This window comes from Geotrypetes seraphini, chromosome 3 (assembly GCF_902459505.1).
Source record: "Geotrypetes seraphini chromosome 3, aGeoSer1.1, whole genome shotgun sequence".
In the NCBI taxonomy this organism is placed as follows: Eukaryota; Metazoa; Chordata; class Amphibia; order Gymnophiona; family Dermophiidae; genus Geotrypetes; species Geotrypetes seraphini.
The window spans coordinates 371,578,633-371,590,929 of record NC_047086.1 but is presented as its reverse complement, the minus strand read 5'-3'; the positions used below and the strand labels follow the sequence as shown (position 1 = coordinate 371,590,929).

The following is a 12,297-nucleotide window of genomic DNA, read 5'->3' as shown; positions in this document are numbered from 1 at the left end:
GGGAAGGTCTTCCTCCCAGAGGGCCGGGTGAGCAAATTGCAATCTCAGATTCGCCTGCTTTTGGCGTCCCGGTGTCCTCGGGCGCGAGATTTCCTCCGGGTCTTGGGGTCGATGGCGGCGTCCCTGGACGTGGTGAGGTGGGCGCGGGCCCACATGCGTCCTCTCCAGTATGCTCTGCTCCGGAGGTGGTCTCCCCAGAGGCACGGGATGGATGTTCCGGTTCCCCTGCGAGGCTTGGCGCGCTGCAGTCTGCGTTGGTGGCTCCAGACCCCTCACCTAGTTCAGGGGGTGGGTCTGGATCTCCCGCAGTGGACGGTGCTCCTGACGGATGCGAGTCTCCTGGGTTGGGGGGCTCAGTGTTTGGGTCACTCAGCCCAGGGCACCTGGTCCGCGGAGGAGGCCGCCTGGTCGATCAACGTGTTGGAGACCAGAGCGGTCCGTCTGGCGCTGTTGGCTTTCCACTCCCTGTTGCGGGGCAAGTCGGTCAGAGTGCTGTCGGACAATGCCACGGCGGTGGCTTATGTCAATCGTCAGGGGGGCACCAAGAGCACTCAGGTGGCGCAGGAGGCGGCTCTGCTCATGGTTTGGGCGGAATCCCATCTGCTGGACCTCTCGGCCTCTCACATAGCCGGAGTAGAAAATGTTCAGGCAGACTTCCTCAGTCGTCACTTCCTAGATCCAGGAGAGTGGTGTCTCGGCGCCGAGGCGTTTCAGTTGATAGTGCAGGCTTGGGGGCAGCCCCTGATGGACCTGATGGCCACGGGTGGCAACGCCAAAGTGCCCCGCTTCTTCAGTCGTCGCAGGGACGGTCTGGCCGAGGGTCTGGATGCTCTGGTCCAGCAGTGGCCAACGGAGGGGCTGTTGTATGTATTCCCTCCTTGGCCGCTGGTGGGCAGAGTGCTTCTTCGCATTGTTTACCATCCGGGTTTGGTGGTGCTGGTGGCGCCGGATTGGCCTCGCCGTCCGTGGTATGCGGATCTGGTGAGGCACCTGGTAGCGGGTCCTCTTCCTCTGCCTCTCTCGGACGACCTGCTGTTGCAGGGTCCCATTCCCATGTTCGACCCGTCTCCCTTCTGTCTTACGGCGTGGCTCTTGAAAGGGGTCGCCTTAGCAAGAAGGGATATTCCGACAAGGTGATCTCTACACTGTTGGGGTCCCGGAGGCTTTCTACCTCTCGGGCTTATGTGCGGGTTTGGCGTCTCTTTGAGGAATGGTGTCGGGCGCGGGGAGTGACCTCTTTTCGCGCTTCTCTGCCTAACATTCTGGAGTTCTTGCAGGACGGTCTGGATAGAGGCCTGGCTTGGTCTTCTCTCCGGGTTCATCTTGCGGCCCTGTCGGCTTTTCGAGGGTTGGTGTCAGGTCAGCGTTTATCGGCTCTTCCTGATGTGATTAGGTTTTTGCGGGCGGCCAAGTTGCTTAGGCCTCCCCTACGGCCCTCGGTTCCCTCTTGGGATCTTAATCTGGTGCTTTCTGTATTGGTGCGTCCGCCTTTCGAGCCGTTGGACGACTGTTCTTTGAAGGACCTTACTTTGAAGGCGGTCTTTTTGGTGGCCATTACTTCTGCTAGGCGTGTTTCTGAGCTGCAGGCTTTCTCTTGTAGGACTCCCTTCTTGGAGTTTTCTAGGGAGCGGGTCGTCTTGCGGCCTGTTCCTTCCTTTCTGCCTAAGGTTGTTTCTCCTTTTCATGTCAATCAATCGGTGGTTCTCCCGGTCTTGGGTGGTCGGGAGGGCTCTTCTGAGCAACGGCAGCTGCGCAAGTTGGATGTCGGTCGGGTCCTTCGCTCTTATGTGCAGCGGACCCAGGAATTCCGGAAGTCCGATCGTCTCTTTGTCCTCCTGGCGGGTCCTCGTCGGGGAGCTGGCGCTTCTAAGGCTACTATTGCGCGCTGGATCAAGGAGACGATTGCTTCCGCTTATCTTCTGAAACAGCAGCCTGTTCCGGAGTTTCTCAAGGCTCATTCCACTCGGGGTCAGGCGGCTTCTTGGGCTGAGTCGTCGCTCGTGCCTCCTGTGGATATTTGTAAGGCTGCGGTTTGGTCCTCCTTGCATTCCTTTGTTCGTCATTATCGGGTTGATGTGCAGGCGCGTCGGGACGCGGTGTTCGGTGAGCGTGTACTGGTATCGGCCCTTCGGGGGTCCCGCCCGTGAGAGGGACTGCTTTGGTACGTCCCATTCGTAAAGTTAACCTCTACTGGTCTGGAGAGTGCTAAAGAAGGAGAAATTAGGTTCTTACCTGCTAATTTACTTTCTTTTAGCTTCTCCAGACCAGTAGAGGTCCCCACCCTGTCTGTTGTTGTTGTTGTTGGGGCTGTTGCGCGGGCAGTTTTTGGTTTTTTGCTGCGGGTTCTAGTATTTTTCTAGGGCCGGGGAGAATTGAAGAACAGCGGCTGTGGCTCGGCTGGCTTAGCTGGCGAGCTGTGGGGACATTCTTCCTTCGGGAATTTCTCCTCTGCATTTTCCAACAGCATTTTGGGTTTTGTTATTTGTTACTCCTTTCGGAGTATTGTTTTTTCTCTCTGTTGTTTTCCAGTTCTTGGTTCTGCTTGGCTATTCGGCAGACTGAGGGAAATAGAGAGGAGGGGCTAGGATATACTGTCCCAAAGTTTTGTTTTCAGTCTCCACCTGCTGGTCATGATTAGATATATACCCATTCGTAAAGTTAACCTCTACTGGTCTGGAGAAGCTAAAAGAAAGTAAATTAGCAGGTAAGAACCTAATTTCTCCTTCACTATTCATAAGAAGCTATCAACTTCAAAAAATTCTTCTTAAAATGAACTACTGATCAATTAGCATCTGGAGAACTAGTGCCAGTGATAACACTGTGATTGCATTAAGTGGTAAGAAGAAACTGAAAAAATTTTAATGACACATTGACTTTAGATGAATGTAGAGGGGGGAGGATCTCCTCCGGGGTATATTTATAGATGAACTCTGAGCTTTGTAGATTATATGAAATTGTTTTAGAGGATTTATGATATATGAATTAAAATGGAAATTTTAAGAAGAATTTTTGAAGTCCATAGCTCAAGTTCGTTTAATTTCTCACTATTCAAAAGAAGCTATTTTCTGATTTATTGTGTGCTCCATCTTTTTAGTAAGTAATGAATATGCATGAGGCAAATTTGCATACCTGTCACCTTTATTATATGAATATCTGCCTCATGCATATTCATTAACCTATAGCCTAAGCTTGGGGTTTTTTTTTTTCCAAGTTAGTTAAATAGATGGATAACTCAAATTCTTAAAACCAGCTATTAAACATTTAATACTAACAAGTTATCTGAATCAATTCAATTTTAATCTTATCTCCCACAGTTCATTTCATTACAGTACTTTTTACAACTTATCAATACTTAATTTATTAATAAATATCAGAATAATTTAGTCAGTGAGCCTAATAATCCACATCATTCACTAACTTCCCAACTTTCACACACATAACTACAGTCATTGTGATTACTTTTATCTAAAACTGGATCTTGGTTAGTTCCTGAGTTCATTAGTCCATGATCATCTAGTCAGAGAGGCTTCAGACAGAGTTGCCCAACAGTCTAGCACCTGAAAATCACCGTTTCTTAAACACAATCGGCAGGCCTCTCTGTCCTCAGGATGGTCCTAAGCATTCAGCTCAACACAAGACTGTGTTTCGTCACCTGGCGGCTTCAGGAGCTGTGTTTGCAAGGCTCCCCAACATCACAACTTCACCTACCATACAAAATAATTCACATACATTCCCTTTCATTCATACTAAAACCTCACCAAAATCTTAGTTTACTGGTAGGTGAAAGGTGTTTTAAAGATTTTAGTGAGGTTTTAGTATGAATGAAGGGGAATGTATGTGAATTATTTTGTATGGTAGGTGAAGTTGTGATGTTGGTGAGCCTTGCAAACACAGCCCATGAAGACGCCAGGTGGCAAAACACAGTCTTGTGTTGAGCTGAATGCTTAGGACCATCCTGAGGACAGAGAGGCCTGCCGATTGTGTTTAAGAAACGGTGATTTTCAGGTGCTAGACTGTTGGGCAACTCTTAGTTTGAAGCATCTCTGACTAGATGACAATGGACTAATGAACCCATGAACTAACCAAGATCCAGTTTTGGATAAAAGTAAATCACAATGACTGTAGTTATGTGTGTGAAAGTTGGGAAGTTAGTGAATGATGTGGATTATTAGGTTCACTGACTAAGTTATTCAGATATTTATTAATAAATTAAGTATTGGTAAGTTGTAAAAAGTACTGTAATGAAATGAACTGTGGGAGATAAGATTAAAATTGAATTGATTCAGATAATACTTGGTTGTATTAAATGTTTAATAGCTGGTTTTAAGAATTTGAGTTATGCATATTCATTAGGGATATCTTAAAACCTGACTGGCTGGGGTTCCCCCAAGACAGGTTTAAGAACCACTGCTCTGGAGTATTTCTAAATTTCCACATAGATGGTGAATATTATTAGTAATTTTCAGTTACATTATTATTTCTTAGTAATTATAATTCAGTTTTCTTAAACTACCACGTGTGAGGATTAGCAACCAGGTCCTGAATGAATCCTAGGTCTCCAACAGGGTGTTAGGAGCTTTTTGTTAGTAAATGTAGTTGATGTGAAGGGAATCGCTGCAGAGACTAGAGAATAAGATGTGCAGAATCAGTGGATGAGATTAAGATTTGTTTTTGTCTGTTCATGTGCCACTTGTATACAAGGAACACCATTTCTTCTTCTTTTGGAGCCACCAAGCAAAGGCCTATAAAGCAGTGGTTCCCAACCCTGTCTTGGAGGACCACCAGGCCAGTTGTGTTTTCAGGATAGCCCTAATGAATATGCATGGAGCAGATTTGCATGTCTGGCACCCCCATTATATCCAGATCTCTCTCATGCATATTCATTAGGGCTGTCATGAAAACCCGACTGGCCTGGTGGTTCTCCAGGACAGGGTTGGGAACCACTGATACAAAGAAAACTGTGTGGATATTTGCATATATATGCAGTTAGATAGAGATATAATTTATATACATACTCTCATTTTTAACCAACAGATGATGGATTTGGGAGTGAGAATAATAGAATGAGAATGTGTTTTGGACAGCAGAGCGAAGAATGGAAACATAAAGACTACTACAGAGACAGATCAGATCCTTCAGCCGATTGTGTGGGAGGTATTAGTAAAGTAACACCTTCTGGCATGAAAGAAGAAGCCCTGAAAGCGGAGAGACCCAGTGCATGTGCTAAACAAGAGAATAATCTCACCCACTTCTCAAATCTCGGTCCAAATAAGAGGCTTAATGGAAACAGACTATTTCAAGGCACTGCATGCCAGGAAGGGTTCACTGGGAAGTCAAACCTAACAGGACAAGAAAAAATTCACAAACAAGATAAACCATTTCAATGTACTGAAAGTGAAAAAAGATCTATATGTAGATCCCAGCCTGCAAGTCATCAGAAAGATCATAAAGAACTAAAACCATCGAAATGTTCTCTACATTATAAAAGCTTGAGTCAGATATTTAAACTGAAAAGACTTGAATTAATCAAGACTAGAAAGAAAAGAGTGCATGAAATAAACCTCAATACAGCAAAGCAGTTTAAATGTTCCGTATGTGATAAAAGCTTCAGTCAAAAAAATAACCTCCGAATTCATGAAAGAATCCATTCTGGAGAGAAACCTTTTAAATGTTCTGAATGTGATAAATATTTCCGCTCAAAATCTGATGTAAGAAAGCATGATATAATTCATACTGGAGTAAAACCTTTTAAATGTTGTAAATGTGATAAAAGTTTCAATCAAAAAAATAACCTCAGAATTCATGAAAGAATCCACACTGGTGAGAAACCGTTCAAGTGTTCTGAATGTGATAAATGTTTTCGTTCAAAATACGACAAGAGAAAACATGAAATGATCCATACTGAAGAGAAACCATTTAAATGTTTTGAATGTGACAAATGCTTCTCTCAAAAATATAAACTCACAATCCATGAAAGAAGTCACACTGGAGAGAAGCCATATAAATGTTCCCAATGTGATACATGTTTCCATTCAAACTATGATCAAAAAAAGCATGAAATAATTCATGCAGAAGAAAAACCATATAAATGTCTTAGATGTGATAAAAGCTTCACTCGAAAATATGGCCTAACATATCATGAAAGAAGCCACAAAGGTGATAAACCAGTTAAATGTCCAGAATGTGATAAATATTTCTACTCAAAATCTGATCTAAAAAAGCATGAAATAGTCCATGCTGAAGAAAAACCATATGCATGTTCAGAATGTGATAAAAGCTTCACTAGAAAATATGGCCTAATCTATCATGAAAGAACCCACAGTGGGGAGAAACCATTTAAATGTTCTAAATGTGACAAAAGCTTCACTTCAAAATGTGGTCTAGCATATCATGAAAGAATCCACACTGGAGAGAAACCATTTAAATGCTCTCAGTGTGATAAAACCTTCAGTCAAAAGTATAAACTCAAAAAACATGAAAGGTTCCACACTGGAGAGGGATCAAAGTGGAATGACATAATCAAAGTGGAATGAAGGAAGAACTCGCGTGCTTCAACAGTATGCTGAAAGTACTAGATGAAGTTAAAAAAAAAAAAAAGAGATAGAAAAAACAGAAAAGAAAATTATATAAATAAATTGTCTAGATGTAGGTATTCTGATAAGCAGAAGGACTGAGTGAGAACTCACTATAAGTACAGAATATGCAAAGCAGAAGAGGTAAAATCATAGCTGCTGTTTGAAGATAACTTGAAGCACTACAGTTCCAGCAACTACCATTTAGCAGAAGAACTCCCGTTTAGTAAAAAGCCTTTCAGATGACATCAGGATGACTTTTGGCCTGGATAAATGTACTAAGGCAACATTCTTAGGAGAAAAAAATTGAGAAACTGAAAACCTCTCTCTTACTGACGACTGTTCTATCAAGGAACTTGAAATTTAGGGGTATATTGATTTCTAAGAGTAAAAGAAGGAGCAACAATCCATCGCAAAGTGTGAAGAGAAAAGACCAGCAAATAGTGATTAAAACTGATACTGAAAGGAACTCTAACAGCAAAGAATAAGATACGAGCCATCAATCAACTTGCAATTCCTGCACTCTCGTATGAAGTTGGAATTGTGAACTGGTCTCTTAAATGCCTTGAAATTTAGATGCACAAATAAGAAAACTCCTTCACATCCATATGGTTGTCTATAAGCATCAGGATATGCTGAGATTAAACATTCCTACAGCTGAAGGTAGAATGGGCTCATAGAAATAGATTATAAATTTATACCCCCAAATTCTATAAAGTGTGCCTAATGTTAGCCACATACATTAGAGCACCTAGCGATGCAGGCACCTAACTTGATTGAGTAATAAGTTAAATCGGCACGAATTGGAGTTAATTGAAAGTTAGGCATCATTCTACAACAGGTGCCTAGTGCAATGAACATGCTTAAAAATGGTCGTGGTTAGGGGGTGGACTGTGGGCATGTTTTTGAGTTAGGTGCAGGCTTTTAGACATAGAGTGCACCTAATTGTTAGAATGCTTGCCACCACCTAAGCACACTTAGGTGACACTAAGCGTGATTCTATGCTGCTGTTGCTACTACTATTAATTATTTCTAGAGCACTACCAGGCTGCAGCATTGTAGAGTCACAAAGGGGACAGCCTGAATCTAAACAATCAAGACAGACAAACAAATGTCAGAGTAGGGGTTACAGGATGCCAGAGTAGGGGTTTACAGCTAGAGAGACGGTTAAACTGCTGGCTTGGGTGGTGAGCAGAGGGCAGAGGAGTAGGGTTACACTGGACAGCAAATTTTTCCAAAAGTTTTGCTTCCTTATGATAGACCCCTTCAAAATAATAAACTCAAATAATAATTTCCCACTGACTGTATCACATAGGAATTTTGAGAGACACGATGGTATCTTTAATTGCCTATAACATGTTTTAATGCACAAAGTTTCTGATACACTGTGATAGTTCACCGTGGCTAACAGTGATTTTCTGCTGATTTTCATTTGTACTCGGTGTCCACTGCATCTCTTTGTAGTGTCCGACAGTAGTCAGCCTGCATAGATGGATTCCAGTTGCCCTGATATCTTTTTTCCATAGTGGCAATGTCCTGGTGAAACCTTTTGCCATGTTCGTCACTGACTGCACCAAGATTTGTGGAGAAGAAGTCCAAGTGTGAATGTAGAAAGTGCATCTTTAGTGACATGTTGCACTTCATGATTTTATATGTTCTAAGAAGTTTGTCAACCAGTTGAATATAGTTTGCTCTGTAACTGCCAAGAAAATTCTCAGCGACATCTTTAAATGCTTTCCTGAGTGGAGTAGAACAGGTACAAGTGGATTGATTTTCACTCTGACAAAAATTACAAAGACTAGGGGACACTCAATGAAGATGCAGGGAAATACTTTTAAAACTAATAAGAGGAAATTTTTTTTCACTCGGAGAATAGTTAAGCTCTGGAAAGCATTGCCAGAGGTTGTGGTAAGAGCGGATAGTGTAGCTGGTTTTAAGAAAGGTTTGGACAAGTTCCTGGAGGAAAAGTCCATAGTCTGTTATTGAGAAAGACATGAGGGAAGCCACCAGCGCGACCCGACTCCCCCAGAAACAGGGAGGGTATTCAAGGGAGACATAGAGGATAGCCTCACCACAGTGAATGTGGATTTGGACAAGATATACTATCAGATTGACAAACTAAAAAGTGACAAATCCCCTGGACCAGATGGAATTCACCCGAGAGTATTAAAGGAGCTTAAGGTTGAAATTGGAGAACTATTACAAACCCTAGCTAACATGTCAATTTGAACCGGGCAAATACCAGATGACTGGAAGATAGCGAATGTTATCCCAATCTTCCAAAAAGGTTCGAGAGGAGAACCAGACCTGTGAGTCTTACGTCGGTTCCTGGGAAGATGGTTGAAGCACTAATCAAGGATAGCATAGTGCAACATCTGGAAAATCACGACCTGATGAGAGCTAGTCAACATGGCTTCAGGAAGGGGAAGTCATGTTTGACAAATTTACTTCAATTTTTTGAGAAGGTGAACAAATTAATCGACAGTGGAGACCCGGTGGATATAATTTACTTGGACTTCCGGAAAGCGTTCAACAAGGTCCCGCATACAAGGCTTATGAGGAAACTACTAAGTCACGGAATAGAAGGGGACGTACTCAGATGGATAGGCAAATGGCTGGAGAACAGATTGCAGAGGGTAAGCATAAATGGGAAAAATGGGCGGAAAAGTGGCAGATGGAGTTTAACATAGACAAATGCAAGGTGATGCACCTGGATAGGAAAAATAAGGAACATGAATATAAAATGTTAGGTGTAACATTGGGCAAAAGCGAACAAAAGAGGGACCTGGGGGTACTGATAGACAGGAACCTGAAGCCATCAGCTCAATGCGCAGCAGCGGCAAAGAAAGCAAACAGGATGTTGGGCATGATAAAGAAGGGGATCACGAGTAGATAGTCAGCCATCATAATGCCGCTTTACAGAGCAATGGTCAGACCACACTTGGAATACTGTGTCCAACACTGGTCTCCATACCTAAAGAAGGATACAACCCTGCTGGAGAGGGTGCAGAGGAGAGCCACGAAACTAATAAAAAGTATGGAAAATTTGAGCTACAAAGAACGCCTCGGAAAGCTGGGACTGTTCACCCTAGAAAAGAGGAGACTGCGAGGGGATATGATAGAGACTTTTAAAATACTAAAAGGATTCGACAAAATAGAGCAAGAAACATCGTTATTCACATTGTCAAATGTGACACGGACAAGAGGTCATGGACTGAAACTGAGGGGCAGCAGGCTCAGGACAAATGTCAGGAAGTTCTGTTTCGCACAACGAGTGGTGAACACTTGGAATGCTCTCCCAGAGGAGGTTGTGACGAAGACTACCATTCTGGGATTCAAGCGCAAGTTGGATGCACACCTTCTTGCAAATCACATTGAGGGATATGGGTAATCAAGGTCTCCATAAGGGAGCACCTGGCTTGGCCTCCGCGTGTGCGGGTCGCCGGACTAGATGGACCCTAGGGTCTGATCCGGTGAAGGCGTTTCTTATGTTTCACTCCTTGCCCTGAATTGGTAACATGGAATATTGCTACTCCTTTGGTTTTGGCCAGGTATTAGTGACCTGGATTGGCCACTGTGAGAACAGGATACTGGGCTTGATGGAACATTGGTCTGACCCAGTAAGGCTATTCTTATGTTCCAGGTGATTTTCTCTGGCCTAAAAGATCTTCAAATCTCTCCTCATTAATTATGTGTCTGATCTGTGGACCGACAAAAATGCCTTCCTTAATCTTGGCATCAGTTATTGTTAATTGCATTAGAAGGTATTACAAGAAATTGTGAAAATGTACTTTTTTGTTAAAACAGTACATGATATGTAATTTTAAGCGTGATTTTCGTGATCAGCAGCAAAAAAGCTGTAAGATACACCTGAAAGTGTTGAACAAGTAAGAACTTTGTTGTCCAGTATTATGAGTTGGAGGCTGTCTCAAAAAGGAGGGTTTTCAGCCTGCTTTTGAACATGGGAAGGGGCATGGAGGATACACTTAGGCAGTTTATTCCAGGCATACAGGGTGGCAAGATGAAAGAAACAAAGTCTGGAATTGGAAGTGGAGCAGAAGGGTACAGATAAAAGCAACTTTGTCTGATGAAAAGAGTTCTCGGGGAGGTGTATAAGGAGAAACAAGAGATGTCTAATCTAATTTTTCATTTGTGAGTCGCACAAACCTATACAAGCTCAAGGCGACAGATCAAAGAGGAAGGGGAAGTTAGAGGGGGGACACATGTAGAAGTAAGGGAAGGGGCCTAGAAGTAGGGGGTGCAATACAGAAGCTGAAATAGTTAAATGTCAAAGAGATGGGTCTTTAGGTTTTTCCTGAATGCAGTGTAGTTTGTCTCTTTCCTGATTGCTTCTGGGAGGTCATTCTAGGTTTTTACACCCAAATAAGTTAGCATAGAGTGGAAAATTCGCTTGTAGGGGAGGTATTTTGTGGATGGCAGGTTTAGCTGAATTCTGTTAAGGATTCTTCTTGATGTCGACCAAACAGTAGAGAATAGTTGGATGAGAGGGGCTGCTGAGTTTCCGTACAAAATCTGGTGTAGGATACATGAAGTTTTGAAAGTTATTTGGGATGATATTGGGAGCCAGTGTAGTTGCCTGATGAAGGTTGTGATCGAGTCACATTTCTTTAATTTGTAGATTAGTCTAACGGCTGTGTTCTGGACGAGGTGCAGTTTGTGGATGAGAGTGGTGTTGATGCTGAGGGGCTGCAGAACAAACACACTTGTAGGTTACTAAAAGGAGTTTGAACTGTATGCTAAGGCAGATAGAGAGTCAGTGAAGTGATTTGAGGAGAGGAGTGAGGCGAGTGTAGCGAGATTGGCATAAGATAAGTCATGCAGCAGGGGGGGGAGAGGTGACTCAGCAGGAGACCTGTTAGAAGTAGATTGCGATAGCCTAAAAGTGAGGTTGTGAGAGTGTGGGCAAGGGTTTGGGTAGTGTGTTTCAAAGAGGAAGGGGTGAATTTTGGAGGTGAGGTAGAGATTAGAGAATGACACGGTGACAAAATTCATCACAGTTCCCGTCCCCACGGATAACCGCGGGAAATAATCCCATGTCATTTTCTAGTGTCTATTTCAACCTCAGTCCTTCTACACCAGCATTCTTCAGAGCAAAGCTTGCGGGTCAGTGGTTGTGGCCATTCATACTCTGATTCTTATGGGAGCCAAGGATAATGAAGCCATTGTGACATCACTGATGTGATTGGTTCTTAGGCACTGGTGGAATGAGGCATTATGACATCACAATATCTGCTCTAGATACCAGAGACTGTCATTCTGTAGTGTCTATTTCAACCTCGGTCCTTCTACACCAGCATTCTTCAAAGCAAAGCTTGCGGGTCAGTGGTTGTGGCCATTCATACTCCGATTCTTATGTGAGCCAAGGATAATGAAGCCATTGTGACATCACTGATGTGATTGGCTCTTAGGCACTGGTGGAATGAGGCATTATGACATCACAATATCTGCTCTGGATACCAGAGACTGTCATTCTGTAGTGTATGTTTCAACCACAGTCCTTCTACACCAGCATTCTTCAAAGCAAAGCTTGCGGGTCAGTGGTTGTGGCCATTCATACTCTGATTCTTATGGGAGCCAAGGATAATGAAGCCATTGTGACATCACTGATGTGATTGGCTCAGGCACTGGTGGAATGAGGCATTATGACATCACAATATCTGCTCTGGATACCAGAGACTGTCATTCTGTAGTGTCTGTTTCAACC

The 12,297-nt window shown here is 43.4% G+C and overlaps 1 protein-coding gene across 1 annotated transcript in view; it reads left to right on the top strand.

The window, feature by feature from the left end:
• Positions 1 to 6,691, top strand: part of LOC117357823 (zinc finger protein 883-like) — a 40,997-nt gene extending 34,306 nt beyond the window's left edge. The window contains exon 8 of the mRNA XM_033938976.1: positions 5,035 to 6,691. Coding sequence (XP_033794867.1) covers positions 5,035 to 6,533 — 1,499 coding nt within the window. The 3' untranslated portion in view covers positions 6,534 to 6,691. The remainder of the gene's footprint in view (positions 1 to 5,034) is intronic.
• Positions 6,692 to 12,297: the final 5,606 nt, after the last annotated feature.